Below are 17483 nucleotides of genomic sequence, written 5' to 3' on the forward strand. Positions count from 1 at the left end.
ACACATGAGGATTCCTGCTATCCCTAGGGAAGAATGCAATTTAATTATAATCAAACAGCTAGCAGGGGAGGCAGTTTGTGTTTAAGTCACTAATGGATACATATTGCTTACTCTAGTCAAACATTTTCAGAATGGAAAGCTCCTCAGCATCTCAAATGCGGTCATCATGTGGCTACATGTATGAAGGGGGGCTGTGCACGTTCATGCGTGTGATTATTTATATAGCAGATAATATATATGTATGGCTTTTTTCCATAGTCCTGCAGAAGTTGGAATTGAGAGAACTTATCTGATATGCTTGAAAGGATTTAGCTTGTATACTTGAGGACCATATATATACACAATACATATTAATTAATATATCCACAAGTATGAGTAGATCTGGGCAGCTATTTGAGTTTGTTAGTATGTGTGGCTGTCTCATAATGACACACATACAGTACTTGGGCAGCCTAGGGAGAGAAAGCCCATTACCACACTAAGGGAGAGGGAGGGCCGAAGAATCCCACAATATCCCACAGAGCACTGGGTTGTTATAGATATTTTTTTTGGGCTGTTTCTCTTTCTAGACAGCCTTTATGTGCCTAGTTAATTAGCATTCCAGCCTTCTTTAAACTGGTGATAACACCGTATAAGAAAGAAAAGTGCAAGTTAATGAAGGAGAAAACTGCGTTTAAGATACAGCACATTTATCTGACCTGCAAGCATAATAAGATATGATCTGCAAGACTTTGAAGTGACTTCTCCCTTTACATGTAGCTGTCACTTGAGCTGTCTATACTCATATCTTTCATTTATTTCCTTGGCATGTTTATAAAGCGAGATGTGGGATGGAGTTTGGAGGTACAAGTAATGAGGTAGAATCAATGGATTTCAGCTGATTGATTGATTCTTCATCTGGTCACATAATGAGGATCCCATAACACAGATATAATTTCAAAACAGGCTAATAAAATATATATCTGGTAACTGGAGGGGATAGGCGTTCATAGTTTATGTTTATGTTTTCTGTTAATATGACCATACCATAAAGACTCAAGACTGTTTGCAAATACTGACTGAAATCAAGCTTTCAGTATCATCCAGTAGGTGCAAATTTGGATAAAGCACTAATTGTGGCTGAAATGAAACAATGACAGTGTTTGGCCTGTGCCATCTGTACTGTGTTACATTAATTGCATTTCACAGTGTGAAGTGAAGACAGTGTATGGCTCACACTGTAAGCAGGAAAAGAGGCATTCTGGTCTATGTTGTTAAGTTTTGGATGAGCCAAAGCAGGCAAATGCAGTGAGGCTACCAGAGCATTCAGTGTTATAAAGTGTGTATTTCTGCATAAGTTAAACACAATGACCACCTAAACTGACCAATTAGGGATGAAGATGAAATTATTTGTTATTTGGGCTCTACATCCACTCTGATTTAGTATTGCTAATCTAATATAGAACAGTGGATATAAAACAGCAGGAGGATTACCCTAATATTGCTATAGGCTAGCAATGATAACAAGCCATATAATAACAATATACTCACACACTAAACTGTATCTGATTACTCCTTTCTTCTATGTGCGGACACATTACAGCATGACTGGACTGTGTGAAATAACTAAAAGAGTCACAATGTACAGTTTGATATTTAAAGTCTCCACTGGAGTAATACTTGAGTATAAATATACACCAAAAACGGAAGATGGTATATTTCATTTCACAAACTGTTGTTTTGTTAACAATAAGCACTGATTCCGGTTGTCAGCTTCAAGATATAGACTGAACCTCCTCATCATGGATTTCTCCCAAAGGAAAATGTCTAGAGTGGTCACTAGTGGCCACATTTTCCTTCCATTTTCTTTCAGTTGCCCTGTAGCTGTTTTGTGCTCTCTTTTAACACAAAAGAAAACAGAGAAATCAAAAGAGCTGCGTCGAGGTAGCAAGGAAATGTCAAGCTTTTGTTCAAAGCGGATGCCTCAGTTTAGGAAGGAAATGTAAGCCCTGGCCTTTCGACACCCACACTGATATTGTGTAATCAGATTGCAATGTCCACTCCAGAGTTAACACCTCCTCAAATGAATGAGCAAAACATTGCACCCAACATTTTGATTACCTCCCCTGCTGCTAACATTGATGTTGTAGTGCCACCCACCTCCCTGCTACCAACGTGTTTGTGCTCTGATCACATAGTCTGAGTAGCAAACATGTACTCACACACACACAGGCATACACACACACATACTTTCAACCGAGGCTGAGCCAGTGAGATAAAGCTATCTAATTATATTCCTCATTTGCAGTTCTGATCCATGGAATAGATCCTCCCCGGTCACTACCATTGGCCTTTTGCAGCCTGCAAGCAATTGATCTTGTATTGTATAGTTGTAGCTCTTAAGAACCACACACTTACACTTCTCCATCTCCTCATCACAAGTTTGTGCATGCCCACTGCATATAAACATGTCCTCATTTGAACCATAGCACATACATGCTGTACTAACACTGTCACTCTATGTTGGCAAACTAGTGAAATAAGGGAGCAGCTTTCAATACATTTTTCTTAAATTGTCTGCAGCATTGATTTTGCAGCAGTAGCAGCCTTCCAGCATCCTCCAGTAGCATACCAAAGCACCATCTGGCAAAGGCTCATTAAAATGCTAATTCATTTTAATAAGAGACAGGTAATAAACTGCAATTATGTATCGTCAGAGAGATGGCAGAGAGCGAGAGTTTGAGGGAAGTTGGCGGAGAAGCGAGTTGTCTGACTAATCAAGAAGCTGCCTCATTTGCCAGCCCCTTAAACCCTCATTCTTAACCTTAACCATCACAACAGACTTGTTTAATGTTCGATTTAAACAGCTTTTTAAGTTTCTTTTTTTACCAGGTTTCCTTGAAAAAAACATGTGGTGGCATCTTAAGTTTTTAAAGCTAAAGATATATATATAAGATATATATCAGTTTGTTTGTGTGTAAACTCTGAACATGAGTGATTTAGTCAGACTGGTTGTGGTTCGACTTCTGTCTTCTGAAGAGGTCCAAATTTAACATTGTTGAGTAATGATGGGAACGGAGAAAAATTCTTCCAAAAAAAAAAAAAAACACATAAGACAAATAATTTCAAAATGCATATGAAAAGATCAGAAAAACATAAAATGAAAAAGAAAGGTAAGTTAAAGAAAAATACTAGATTCTCCATTGTGCAGATTTTAAATCAGTAGGATTAATCAGCAGTCTACATACATCTCTTGTAAACTGCTATACAATGTAATCTGGAATCACTATATTTGAAATAATATAAAAATAAGCTTGGAACTTTGGAACTTGTACTGTAATTGCATCAATTTATATGTAAAATCAATGTAAATGTAAACAGTTGCCTCTGTAGTTTGCTCATCTGGAATTGAACTTACAGTGAGCTCTTCAGGACCAAAGGGAAAATATACTTGAAAGACAGAATTGGGTCATGTGTGACATCTTGTCTTCATATTAGCGCTGTCACCTGGCGTGGACAGCCTCCAGGCCAGATGGCAAGCAGACCAGTCGTTTAGGCTGAGCTGCCCTTGTCAGGCAAGATCTTGTATCCTGACCACGGTTTAATACATGCTGGCTTAAAGTCCATACCTGGAGATCCTGTTGACAGAACTAACCCGGTTATATATTTTGTAATTCCAAAAGACATTCCATTTTATAAGACTTATTTTAAGATAATTTTACAGAACACCTTTTAGGGGTTATAAAAGCTTTATTTACAGTTACAGAATGAACACACTGGATAAAAACACAATATAAGATAAAACTTATTGTATTTTGTCATACAGTGTTTTGATGGATGTTCTGTTTTAGTAATTCATACAAGCCAATGTTGGATTGTGTATTAGAGCTGGGGCTGGATGTTTGGTTATTTGCTAGCCTATTGGTTCAGAGGTCAAATCTACTGCAAGCAAATTGAGGTGATACACTGTGACAAGTGTGTTATCTTCCCACAATAGCATTTGTATGCCTTTCCTTCTCTGTAGTCCTGAATACGCTCCAAAGAACTGCTGCACTGTAGCTCTCTCCAGCGACATTTATCTCCGTGGGAAAAATCAAGCCAGCCATAAATCAACAATTTCTTGATCCAGAATGAGGTCTGGGCCCCAACTTAAGCCCTTCGTTCAGTCCTGGCGTGTCCTTGGGTAGATTGTACCCAGGGATGAGGCATGTTCATGTCACACCGCAATACAATCTTCCCCAGGAGTCCCAAATTACTGAACACTTCAGGTGTTACTGCTCGGAACAGGAGAGCAATTATGGAATATAATGTACCACAAAGACTCGATTGAGCTGAATTGTCATATGACCTGAAACTGAAAAATGAATTTAATTATTCATGTTTCAATTTCTGTGACTCATCTTCCAACTTTTTTATGATTGTTCTTTTTCAGGGCCACCTACTATCTCCAGTACACAGACTCAGCAAGCTTTACATGGAGAAAAAGGACAAATAAAATGTTTCATTCGAAGTACACCTCCTCCAGACCGGATTGTAAGTACATCTGGTCTATTTATTTATTTATTTTACGATCTCATCTTTGTCTCAACTTTGCCTGATTTTATTGCAAGGACACATCCGCAACTATAATCATTTATGTAACAATCCAAATTAGATAGTATACTGACCACTCTTTTTCATATATGTGTCTTAAATATAATGCCTGACTGAACTATTGATCTGTTAACTATGCATGGACAACACAGGCAAGTAAAGATCAGTTTATAAATTATATAGGACTAGCGTCATCATTTGTTTTCATATGAAAAGATGGGTGTGAAACTACAGTTTGAACCCTCACTTATGCTCTGTTAGCACTGATCCCATTAAGATTTATGGACCTTATATAAACAGCTCACTCTCTGAGCTCACTTTGCGCTTATTATTAATTTGTGTGTGCGTGTTTGCATATGCATGTAGATAATTGCCATACTTTGTCATTTAATGTGTGTTTTTATTATATTGACGTCCAGCATTAACTAGCAACATAATTAATATCAGATTTATTTGAGAGGTGTGCCTATGGAGACTAAGCTGCTGGGTCTTAAATGTTTATCCTGGATTCAGCTTTGCTTTCTTTTTCTTTATGTCTACATTAATGTTGAGTGTAAACGTAATGTTGTTTTGTCAAGTCAATTTCACTTAAATTACAAATTTCTCAGAGGGATTTACAGGCTTTTTAACATCCTCTATTCTTAGACCTTGATGATGAAAAACTCCACAAAAGATTTAATGAGTAAGGGCAAAGAGAGCTCTTCACTTTGGTCATCTGTATCATAGGAGTCAATTAACAGCTTTGTCAAGGCAACATTTTTAACATTGTAACACTGCATTTCATAACTCTATTTAGCCACTTGTTCAGTATTGCAAACTTGAAGTTGAATGTGTTGTTTATCCTCAGAGTACCAATTCATTTTCCTCACTTTCTATCTAGTATAATGAATTTCCTCATCTGATAGTTAAAAATCAGCACAACTAAATAATGTACTGTAATTCTCACCCAAAACAAATCTGCACTAAGGTGCCTTGAACAAAAGCAGTGACTAAATGGCATGTATTACATTATAATAGCACTCCATAACTGAAATAAGTGTCAGCTTGCCTCCTCACATTAATCCATCATGTGTCAGACCCATCACTTCCTTATACGTAGGATGCCTTGTGAGAACCTCAAACTTCCTCAATTTTTGGACATTTTGTTTTGCTTTTATTTAAAAATACATTTATTCAAGATATTCTGTAGGAACAGGATCTCAACTCTTTGTTCGCGACACAGCAAATGTTCATTTTTTGTTATAAATTTAAATGAATGCATTACATAACAGATTGAGTTTGATCAAGGAATTGGCATAAATTTAAAAAAATGCTTAACATTTCTCACATCTAAAAACTGTATATCCAGCATAGTAGTTCATCTTTTTAAAGAGACCTTAGAATCTATTTTGTCCCATTATGATCCAGTGAAAGGAGTTAGACTTGTTAGTTTTGTTACTTTAACAAATAAGACTGGCTGTTTGCCTACAATGTTATGAACCCAGACAAACGTCCCAAAGACCCCACATATATGTTTTAATAGTCTTTTCAAAGTGTTTTAAAAAAAAGTATTTTGCAGTGCACATGCTACTGTGCTACTAAATTAATTAAAATACATTAAAGGCTGTGTTATTGTTATTACAGTGTAATCTTTGTTGTCATTTTTATTTTTGGATAATAATTATTTACTGTATTTAAAATGTGATGCACTTCTTATATCCCTCTAGTTCACAGCAAGCACTGCTCTAACTATGGGTCTAAATATGGGTCTCCCAACAGCCAAAATACAGAAAGCACAGTAATTCAAACACTGCAGTGAGAAGAGATCTGCATAGAGTACATGCAATTTGCAATTATCCATCAGGCATTAGCTCAGTCTACAGATGCCGGAGTTATCCTGGTGAGCTGGCAGCTTTTTAAACAGCAAACGGCAGAGTGCTGATGTGTTTTAACCAATCACAATAGTATATAACATTGTCAGTGTAGTCCCACTTCACTGCTGTCAGCTGTTCACCAAACAAAATTAACTACTGTCCGTGCACTGACACCAGTAACATATACCATATGTCATAATAGAAGACCATATGTTCATCTATCCATGGTGAATGTGTGTTTCCATGGAGATATACAACATAAAGGTGCAGCCATAGTACGCGAATATTCAAAAAACATGCAGGTGAAATAACATAATGACTCCAGGCTAGCATCTGAGTGAACACCTTCCAATCCTGGCAAAGGGGATTCACTGATCAACACCGGGCAATTGTGTAAAGCGTAGGTGTGTAATGGCTTGGTCAGCTTTAACAACTGGATACTACAGGTCCCTTGGTCGGTTGATCTCAGGGTCAGAGGTGGTGGTCAGTCTGGTGTTGAACAGGCTTCTATTCTTTCTGTCAGTAACCATATTTAGATTGCTTGCAATCCTTCAAGCTTGCAGGCTGTAACTTTTCAAAACTACACAGAAAACTATATACAAGGAGGTTTCATTGGGGGAAAAAATAAAGAAGTTATTTTTTGTAATCACCAAAACTCATGTATGTATACCCTAACATACAACGAGATTGCTAAAATGCTGATGTTCAGCAATTATATTGTTCATCATTCTTCATTCAGAGGTCTTCTTCTTCCTCTCTTTTAGCTAATGCTCAAAAACGTCACATAATACATAACACGTCTTTAACCTCTGTCTATAACCAGGCCTGGTCATGGAAGGAAACTGTGTTGGAGTCTGGAACATCTGGCCGCTACACCGTGGAGACCGTCACCACAGAAGAAGGAGTAATCTCCACACTGACAATGAGTAACATTGTCCCAGCTGACTTCCAGACCATCTATAACTGCACAGCATGGAACAGCTTTGGCTCTGACACCGAGATCATACGCTTGAAGGAACAAGGTGGGAGCCAAGGTTCGACAGGTTCCACCTTCCTCTTCTTCAAATCACGTGACTGTGGTTTTCTAGATAGTGACATATGGTAGATAGTGACAAAGCTGTGGTGTTTTGTGGTTGTACCTGCCATGTGAGCTTTGTGTGTGAGTATATGTGATAAGGTTTGTGTGTGAATATGCTTTTGTGTATGTGTGTAAGTGTGCATGAGATGTGCAAACAAATTGGTCATCTATGGATAATGTTGATGCACAAATGATGAAAACAACAAATTTTAGTAGACATATTACATTTTAGTTGTCTATAATTAATGGACATTTTCATGTATCATGATCATTTTTTACATATTTTTTACATTACGTGTTGTGGTTTTTTTTTAGATCAGAAATAAGTTGTTCAAAATTGCCATTTTTACCAATTTGGAACTGCAAAGTTACACTGCATGGCCTAAATTCTGAAACGTTTGATATACAGTACTGTAAATGTGATGATGACACAGATACATTCCTGACAAATTATTTTTCTGGGTTAACATAGATTGCAACTCCATGGCAATGTGCACTGGTGACCCTCAGCATAGACTGCACCGTAAATATAAAATGCACTGTGCTTCGTGCTTTATTTATGCGAAAGAGAAACTTAAAACATTTCCAATTTATTTTGCTTAAAAAATTAATACATTTATCTGTTGACCTTTTCCCCTCTACCGTAGGGGAAGCTGTGTTTTCTATCCACTTATCGCAAATGATAAATTATAAGCTGCTTATGTGAAAGTGACATTGATCAATGAAGACATTAAATAGGCTTTAATGGTGTACGGAGAGCACTCGGTTGTTTTGCATTTGTTTAAAATGCGAGAAGGTCATAAACGTGGGCTGGTAACTCAGATCATTAAAGTGTGCTTTAATGAGGACCTTTAATGTCGGAGAACCATGTAGATACAGGTTTAATCTCTTCCTTGTTGCAAATGCAACATCATTGCAGAAACCCACAAACATGATTATATGCTTAAACTAATGCACACACTCTTGCACTCCACTCAGTGAAAAATAAAAGCCCTCAGCCTAAATGAGTGTAAATTAAAAGTTATTAGACAATAGCATAATAACACAATATTAATAGGGAAATGTTTATCCGCACTGATGACAAAAGGTTTGATAATTAGTTCTTGTTTTGAATTGGCTGTCATTTGGATATACAGTACAGACCATTTCTTTCAGTGCCATTGTGCAGCATGTTTTTATTGCATGGCCTTGTGCCTGAGGGATAATGTCAAAGTCACTTAGAGGGATAAAATATAGCACATTTTCCCTTAGTCCCTGTTTTCTGCAGAGACAGAAAAGACAGAGGGACGTGGAGAATTGGTGCGTGTGTCTGAAAGAGAAAGGTGGCCTCTACATTCTGACTGTGTGCTGTTGTGTACTCTCTGTCCTATATTGAATTTAATGTGCAGCGTGTAATTGTAGAAGGACATTTCTCTTCTTTGCACTCTGCAGAGTCTCTCCCAGTGGCAGTGATCATCGGCATTGCCGTGGGAGCTTTTGTGGCCCTCATCGTCCTCATGGGCACCATCGGAGCATTCTGTTGCACCCGCTCCCAGAGAAGTATGTCTCCTCTTCCCTGTTACATCTGCTGAAGCATGTATGCCAAGTACTGTATCGCCCCAAAGCACACAAGAAAAATGTCCATCTATTTAAATGTAGATATTATTTTCATTAAAACTAATGGGAAAATAACTGCTTGCAAGGTTAAACATTTTTGGTTGTCTGTTTTGTCTGAAAGTTTTCTGAAAGTTTTGACTTTCTGAATTATGGGGCATTGCCAGCTGCTTCAAGATATTCTGATACAAAATGAATAGCTGGAACATAGAATCTACTTAATACAAGATGAAATCCCCTTGTTGAGATGGACATCTTTTTGTGGTGCAAAGATAACCAGATTTTAATTAGGGCTCATTTCATGCAATCTCAGTCTGGCTGCATTCGCTTTTTGAGGCTATTTACATCCTGCGTTATGTTCACTGCCACCCACCCATGTACCAAGTGACTCAGGTTAGAGACAGTCAGCCGCTGTCTCTATCCAAGAACCAATTTGTGCTACTGGTCCCTTCAGCATGTCTATTGTCTGTATACTACAGAGGAAGCGCACCTGGTTATGCCCTCACTGCCCGTCTCCATCTGTGCTCACCAGAGAGAACTTGCAAGCAAAATTAAGACAGAAAGTAAGACTTTGTTATATGACAGTATCATCAGCATTGTCCCAAACAGAATGAGCCACCGTGGAAAGGCTGTGTGAGATTGCATATGTATGCAGAAACAGATAATCTTGAGTTGGCAGGAAACAAAATGATTAATAATACTTTGTATTGTTTTCGGGAAATGGGGGAGCTCTCACAGACCAAGCCCAGGGATCTTTGCTAAATTCTGTAATACTGCAAACTGCACTGGGGGAAATTATAATGTCAACAAATGCAGAATGGTGTTTATCCTGCAGCTTATTGAGATATGTGTGTCATCTGTTTCTGCCAGATCTAAAAGGAGTCGTGTCTGCAAAAAACGACATCCGGGTGGAGATTGTACACAAAGACCACAATGCCGCACGTGAAAACGAAGAACACACTTCCATGAAACAACTGATGGTGAGTGTGAGTGTCACAACATACTACTTTCCATTTCTTATTCATTTTAATTGTAATATTTTTATAGATATATATATTATTGCATGTCCTTCTGAGGTTTAACAGTAAAATAATGAATGCACTTTAATGGCATGAATGTGAATGAATTGATTTTGTTTTCTGTTTGAGTTAAGTGTTTGCCATCACTGTATGAATGTGTGTGAATGGATGAATGTGGTATGTAGTGTAAAAGCATTTTGAGTGGTCGGAAGACTAGAAAAAGGCTATGCAAGTCAGTCCATTTACATTTTACCATTTATCTATATGATGTCACTAGTCATAAGCAGAACAGACCCCAATATATTGCAACTATGGAGATGCTGATGCATACAGGGTAATCCTACAGTGGGTGTACTTCTGTATCTACATGCCCTCAAGACACACGAAGAGCTGTTTCCTCTTTGGAATTGTACCAGTGTTTTGGTTTTCATGTAGCTTGCTCCAGGGCTACGCTATTTGCAGTGTGAGGTTTTGGATTACATTTTCTTTCAAAAATACTTAATACAGTAGGTACTTGATGTTAGAGCAGGGAAATGAGCTTAGCTACCTTATAAATCTGCATTTTGTTAAGATAAATAAAAGATATTCACAGCTACATTATTAATGCTCCCTGCTAGGCCTGAGTGAAGGTGAAACATGACTGACTGATATTAAAAAAGAAGGACAAGTGATAAAAGCAAAATCCTTCCGTCTCAAAATGTCCTTTTACTCTGAATGGAGGAGTTTTGGAAACTAAACAGACTCTTAATATACTTTGCTTGATTTCTGCGCAGGTTGAACGAGGAGAGTTCCAGCAGGAGTCGGTTCTGAAGCAACTGGAGGTATTACAAGAGGAAGAGAAGGAGTATCAGCACATTAAGGTACGGCTCATGAACGTGAACGTGAGCGAGAACGAGAGTAAAAGCTCGTGAGACAGAGAATGCCTTTGGGGCAAAGGGTAGTCTTCAACTCTGGGACCAAAAATAGCTAAAAAGCATTAATCCCTCTTCTGCTTCACATGATTTTCCAAAGGTAAGTCCAGAGGCAAAATGACTCTTGTTAGAGGTCAGATTTTTATTAATTAGTCTCTCATCAAAGGTGGTTGAAGGAATCAGAAGCTAGTTGGCCCTTAAGCTTATTTAATTTACTTACTTAAAGTGTTAATTATACCATATAAATGGGATTGGACTCAAAGAGAACATAGTGGACTGGGAAGAATGCTGGGACTGGAAGAATACTTTACTCTCTCAGCATTATTTAAAACCCCTTTCAATGGTGTAGTGTAATATTATTCAATACTAAATTTGGAATATCATTCTATCTTTTATACCTAACTATAGGTAGGTACCTAACTTGTTCTATACAGCAACGTTCTGTTCCCGTTAATGTGTTATCTGTCATATCAAACCCATTGGGACCTGCTGATGAACTTCACTACAGAAAGAAATTCTGAACCGTTCATTTGTCCTCCAATTCATTTGTCCAAACCAATGTTGGCGTTGGCTCCCCGGTGTGTGCTTCTGTTGTGTTTGCCTGCTTACCTGCTTCCTCTGGGGCCGGATTTTTTGATCCTAGTTAACGACAGCATGCACAAGGCGAGGGCAGAGGGGGGGACTGAGTACGACATAAAGGCCAGACGCAAACAATCTCCCTGTCTGCTGTCTGATAATGACAAGCATAACGAGGATCTTCACAGGTTGTCGCTCTCATTTTCCCATTATGAGCATTCTTCTTTTGGGATTTGCCACCATGCTCACTATGCTTGACATTCACATCCATTCACACGAGGACATGAAAAAAAAAAAAAAAAAACACAAACGCCCTAACTGGACCCTTAGCAACAGCACGGTGCCTGCAGCCGAGCAGACAAACAAGTGGCACAGCTGTAGCCTCAGAAGCTATTTCAGTGCATACATGAAATCACAGACAGTACAATCCGTTTAGGTCCAATTAGAGCTGGTATTTGAGTGAACTTTGCTGTGACACGTTAGATGCCAAACTATGAATCACCAAGGCCCGTTTAATTAGCAAGAAACATGCTTTTAAGGATAGCTTGGGGGCTGACTAAATCCTAGCACTAAGTACGTTTTTTCTCGTGATGTACACAGCAACCTGTTTCCTTATTTATTCACAAATTTGAATGGTAATCACTGCCAGAATTACCTTGGCTCCTGTTGAGCTTTGAGAAGAATACATGTAAATGCATATAAACAAGGTAATGTTTTTTCCCCTCTTTTTCCTGTTTTTAATTACTTATAGCCTAGAAAAAACATATAATGGTAATCATCTTTCTGCCCTTTGTTTTCAATAGGACCCTACAAATGGCTACTACAGTGTCAATACCTTTAAGGAACACCACACGCCTACCATGGCAGGGAATCAGTCCACTGAGGTGAGGAACCCCACCAACACAGGTACCCTGGGCAAGCAGCGGGTGCCGACGGGCATGTCCTTCACCAACATCTACTCAACTCTGGGAGCAGGTCCAAACCGCCTTTATGACTACAGCCAACGCTTCGTGCTGGGCATGGGCAGCAGCTCCATCGAGCTGTGTGAGCGGGAATTCCAGCGTGGCTCACTCAGCGACTCCAGCTCTTTTATCGACACGCAGTGTGACAGCAGCGTCAGCAGCTACAGTAAGCCGGACGGCTACGTGCAGTTCGACAAAGACAGCAAGGCATCAGCCTCCTCCTCCTCCCATTATTCCCAGTCCTCCTCGCAGAACTCAGACCTCACTCGGCCGCTCCAGAAGCGCATGCAGACCCACGTCTGACCACAGGGAGGGAGGGTGTTTGAACGGGGTGTAACAAGCAGCCAGGATTGTAAAACTCGAATCAGCTCCCAGGAGCCCCTAAAGTAACACTGTTACCTGGAAATGCAGGGGCTGGTTGGCTTTAACACACTGTGTGACTTGTTCAGACTTCTCAGTGTCCCAAAAAGTGGATCAAGAAGCCTTATATTACCTTCATGCTTAACCGATCAACCACCTCCTTTTTTAACCCATAATCAGAATTGTGCCACAGAGAGGTTAATTGCCAACACAGAGACAACTCAAGTTTGGAATCTGAACTTTCGATACTTGGTTTTTGCTGTGGGATTGTTAGCGGAGGGCAGGAATACCACAAAGGCTTTGTGTGACAATCAGCTCCCCTGGCAAAGACCATTTTTGCCTTTTGAAGATTGTCATTCATAAAACCTCAGCACGAATGGCACGATAGTGCGAGCCAATATCCTGCTGCTCTCTTGTAGTTTGAAGCACAAAAATGAATGTGCATGTGGTTTTTATTTGTTAAAGCGATAACTCTTCCCCTCCCCCCGCCTTCCTCTCAAACACTGTATGTTAAGCTTTCTTGTTGAAACTGGGCTCCTGTGTAGGTGGAAGAAAAGTTTCTCCATGTGCCCACAGACGTCTCAAAATTTTAAAAGAACGGCTGTTGTTCTCTCCGCAGCAGTATCTGGGCCACAGAGCTGGGCAGATAAAGAGGGGCTGAGATCTCATTTTAAATCCCTGAGTCTTTATTTTACTGTGACACTCTGTGATCAAGAATATCAGTGTACATACGTGACTGTCATTTATTTTCTAGAATCTAATTTCTGACTCTATTTTTCCTCAAGGAGGACTCTAAATGAGACATGAGCGCCTCTTCTTGTCCATATCTACTTTGCCCTGAGGGTATGTTTGAACTGTGTCAATACAAACTTTGACTAAGCGAGATAGACGTACACTATCAGCTCTTCTGTTGATGGAGAGCTGGATCCTCCATGGTGTTACTGCACCAAATCCAGCTCCAAGGCATGCAGCAAGAGAGCCCACAAGTGCAACATGTGTTGTACTTGTGAGTTTCTCCTGCTAAAGCCTCAGATCATCAGCCATACATTTGAGGGTACCTGTTCTATGAAATGTAAACAAATTTTAGCAGAGCTTCTTATTGTGTGGTTATCCCATTGCTATTGTCAATATCACTGTTGACACTGGAGATTAGTGCATCCTGACTGCATACCTACCTGTGATCGTGCTGGTCATCAAGGGACATGAAAAGCAGATTTAGAAAATGTGTTTTATTTTGCTGTTTGCTGTTCATTTTTGGCTACTGTGGAGCTGATGGTGGTGCCTGACTCTTGTCAGGTGCGTCGTTTTATTTTGTTCTGTCCTGCCCTGTATGTGACATCTATGAAATTGGATTTATTATTTAATCACAGACACTTTATGTGTTTTAGTTGAGAGTAGAGACAGAGAGTAGTGATTTAACTTGAAGCTACACAAACATTCAATTCAAAGTGAGCCTGTTGTCAAGGGTGTCATGCATTGTGCATGTTTTGTGGCAGAACAAAGCAATGACTGGGGTGTTTTTCTTTTGTTGCAGCAACAAACACTGGGAATCTTAATGCATATTTGTGCATAGTGCAGATACTGTACAGCAATTGGGATTTTTTTTCTTTATTCTAACCTGGATTTCACCACACAGCACTCTATATGTCAAGTATTTTGACTTCTAAATAAGATGTAAACCAAACAAAGTCTGTGATAAAAACTGGCTGTCTCCATAATCCATGTTATTGCTTGAAGGGCAGCCCTTTACAGTAAACATGGATCATTTCAGTTACAGCCACAGTGACATCATGCATTACATCACATTTGATTTTAGCCATCAGCCATGGTTTATAGAATCAGATTGTGTTTGTTATTTGATCAATTCTTTGAAGGGTAAAGAGGAGTTCCAGGAAACAGGCAGATTGGTGTAAAACAGTGCTGATAACTGTAGCTTGCTAGTGTCAGTGTCCCTTCTGTTTTGTCAAATCAACAAAATGTGACAGAAAGTATGTTAAGTTGCAACATATCTTATCTAATTAAGTAGTTTTTAGAATACTCCATAGTGAAGCAGTCAATTGGGATAAAGTGAGTCTGAAACTAAGACTTCTGCCTCTAAACCCATGAAAAACCGAGCACAGCATTTCCAACAAAAGCAAGTTGTTGTTGTAAGCACTTTACATATGATTATATTCAAAGCATTTGAATGGGGTTTTCCACTTGAGTGGCAGTGGTTTGGACTAATTTTACAAATGGATTGGCGCCCATTGTACAGCTTAAGACAAAAAGCTCTGTTTCAATGCTGATAATCCAGCTTGGCACTTAGCAGACTGTATATAAATCTCTAATGCTGTCTTTCTCTGTATATAATTTTTCCTGGCTTTTCATTCTTTGTCAGTCAGATTTCATTATATTAGAGCTCAACAAATCCACATGGCATCAAAACTGTACGACAATCATTTTTACTTTGTTTCCCTTCCAAAAATTTCATCAACCTTACTTGTTTCTCACAAATTACATGAAAGGCTTGTAGGAGTAGTTTCTCTTCCCCCAGATCTCACGGGGAAAACTCACACTCTGTACACGAGCACACAGGAGGCTATAGGATGAGAATCTGAGCTTAGCTGGGACAGCTTTGAAGTGAGATGCAGTAAGAGGTTATTATACCTTCAGCCCTTCTGAGAGATGCCCAGATGCCCAGAAATATATTGCATTTGGCACCATGATGACTGTCAAGTAAGCCTGTGCCCTTTTTATTTATTTTTCTCAACATTTATGAGTGCAAGATTGAATTCTTAACTTAATATTGGCAGCAATTACAATGTGATCTAGTTGCATGGGACAAGTTACAGTTTTCATTTATGCGTTTCATTTATTTTACATCCACAGCAGCAAAATTTTTCACTCTTCAAAACTCACCTATACATTCAGCATGTCTCTCCCTATAAACAAAACAAATTTGCTTTCTTGTCCAAAGGGTCCAGTTTTACTTATCTGATGCAGCTCCCGCATTGATCGGAAAATAATGCATTTTCCCAGTCCAGAGAATCTGCACACTGCACAGCAAACAGATAAATATTTGATAGGCCAGCCTTCTGTCCCATCCCCCCCGTGGTAGCAGCTACAGTGGCCATAAGAGCACCACAGGATGTGAGTGCCATGTCAGTCTTTGAGAATCAAAGCCCATGTGGGGACAAAGTCTGCCCTGCTCACCTGCGGACGCCTCTCCGGCTGGTGCTGGCGGCGCCTTTTTGCCTGGCTACGAGCACCGCACAGATGCCAGGGCATAACAGATGAATAAACACAAAGACCCAGAACAATTACAAGGGGTTGCTGCCCTTTCCCTAATAAAACAAAGCAACCCTTTCAGAGCAGAGAACGCAGAGCAGTCTATTATTCAGAGATGCTAAAGACTGGCCTGTGCTACAATGGCTATTTCTAAGGTGAGAGACAGAGGTCATGAGCCGTATGAAGTGAAGACTGGTTGGTAGGTGTTGGTAATGGCTCCTCTGCCCACTGGCTATATTATATTTGTTTACTGCACAAAACGTTTTGCTTGGTCTGAATGAATTGGAAAAAAACTGATAAACAATTGCTGAACATTAGTACTGCCAATATCTTGCCTATGCCAGCAAAAGGTGGTGAACATGAGGCTCTTTAAAGTCTCCCTCATTGTATGATAGGTGTTACTGTCAATGATGGAACACATTAGAGAAGGTGTCATTTGAAACTTTGAATTGATCATAATAACCCTTTCTTTACTGTGTAAATGCTTTCTATCACTGTTTCTCTCTTTCTCTCTCACTTCTTTTCTTTTCTATCAATCAATACCTTGTTAGTACTTTAATAACAAACAACTGTAAGGGAAAAAAGGCCTGGACTGAATAGTATTTGCAAATTATCCTCAGTTTGCTTTAGCCTGCTGGGCACACCTAGAATCAGTGTGGTTTGGTTTGCAGCATAGAGTGTACGATAAATCACAGAAGACTGAAAGAATTTGGAAGTCAAATGAGTACGCTTCTTTGTGATTGGTTGAGTTGTTCTGTACTCCAAATAATGCAAACTAGCTTGCAAATACTACATGACCCAGGTCTGAAAAAGTACTTAACTTAGGAGGTCATTTCAAGAGTTTGTATAAATAGTGAACCATAAGCATAATTGTAATGAAAAAACAACATGTAAATTCTACTGGGTAAACCACTATTTTCAGGCAGTGGCTCTCTGTATCTAAAAAAAAAAAAAAAATGGTTGTATTTTAACTGTTACTGGTCTGTGAATCTATGATGCTTTTGCTCTGTATATTTGGAGAATAAAAATGATGTTTGAGTTTGTGTTTATGTTGCACTGTTGTCTGTCAGTAAGAATTAATGAATAGATTCACATGGGATGCTTATACTACTACATGAACATATAATTTGCTCAGAACTTCAGTAGGATATTTGTGGAAACTAGGAGGCCACATTCACAAACTAAGCCTTCACAATCAACTATGGGAAATACTGAGTTTGTAATTGGAAATGTGTTAGTTATGCAAAAAAGCAGTGGTTTTAACAGCATGGGACAGTTTTGGTTTTAATCTG

The 17483-nt window shown here is 39.1% G+C and overlaps 1 protein-coding gene across 10 annotated transcripts in view; it reads left to right on the top strand.

Annotated features, from left to right (window-relative positions):
* kirrel3b (kirre like nephrin family adhesion molecule 3b) overlaps window positions 1–17236 on the top strand; it is a 154407-nt gene extending 137171 nt beyond the window's left edge. For 2 of the 10 annotated variants that reach the window (XM_051398183.1, XM_051398185.1), the window contains exons 11-17: window positions 4412–4512; window positions 7249–7459; window positions 8935–9042; window positions 9576–9659; window positions 9967–10082; window positions 10889–10975; window positions 12406–17236. In XM_051398183.1, the coding sequence (XP_051254143.1) occupies window positions 4412–4512; window positions 7249–7459; window positions 8935–9042; window positions 9576–9659; window positions 9967–10082; window positions 10889–10975; window positions 12406–12867 (1169 nt within the window). In that variant the 3' untranslated portion in view covers window positions 12868–17236. The remainder of the gene's footprint in view (window positions 1–4411; window positions 4513–7248; window positions 7460–8934; window positions 9043–9575; window positions 9660–9966; window positions 10083–10888; window positions 10976–12405) is intronic. The other 8 variants (XM_051398184.1, XM_051398194.1, XM_051398188.1 and 5 more) reach the window with 6 other exon arrangements.
* The last annotated feature ends 247 nt before the right edge of the window (window positions 17237–17483 follow it).

This window comes from Dicentrarchus labrax, unplaced genomic scaffold, assembly GCF_905237075.1.
Source record: "Dicentrarchus labrax unplaced genomic scaffold, dlabrax2021, whole genome shotgun sequence".
Taxonomy (NCBI): Eukaryota; Metazoa; Chordata; class Actinopteri; family Moronidae; genus Dicentrarchus; species Dicentrarchus labrax.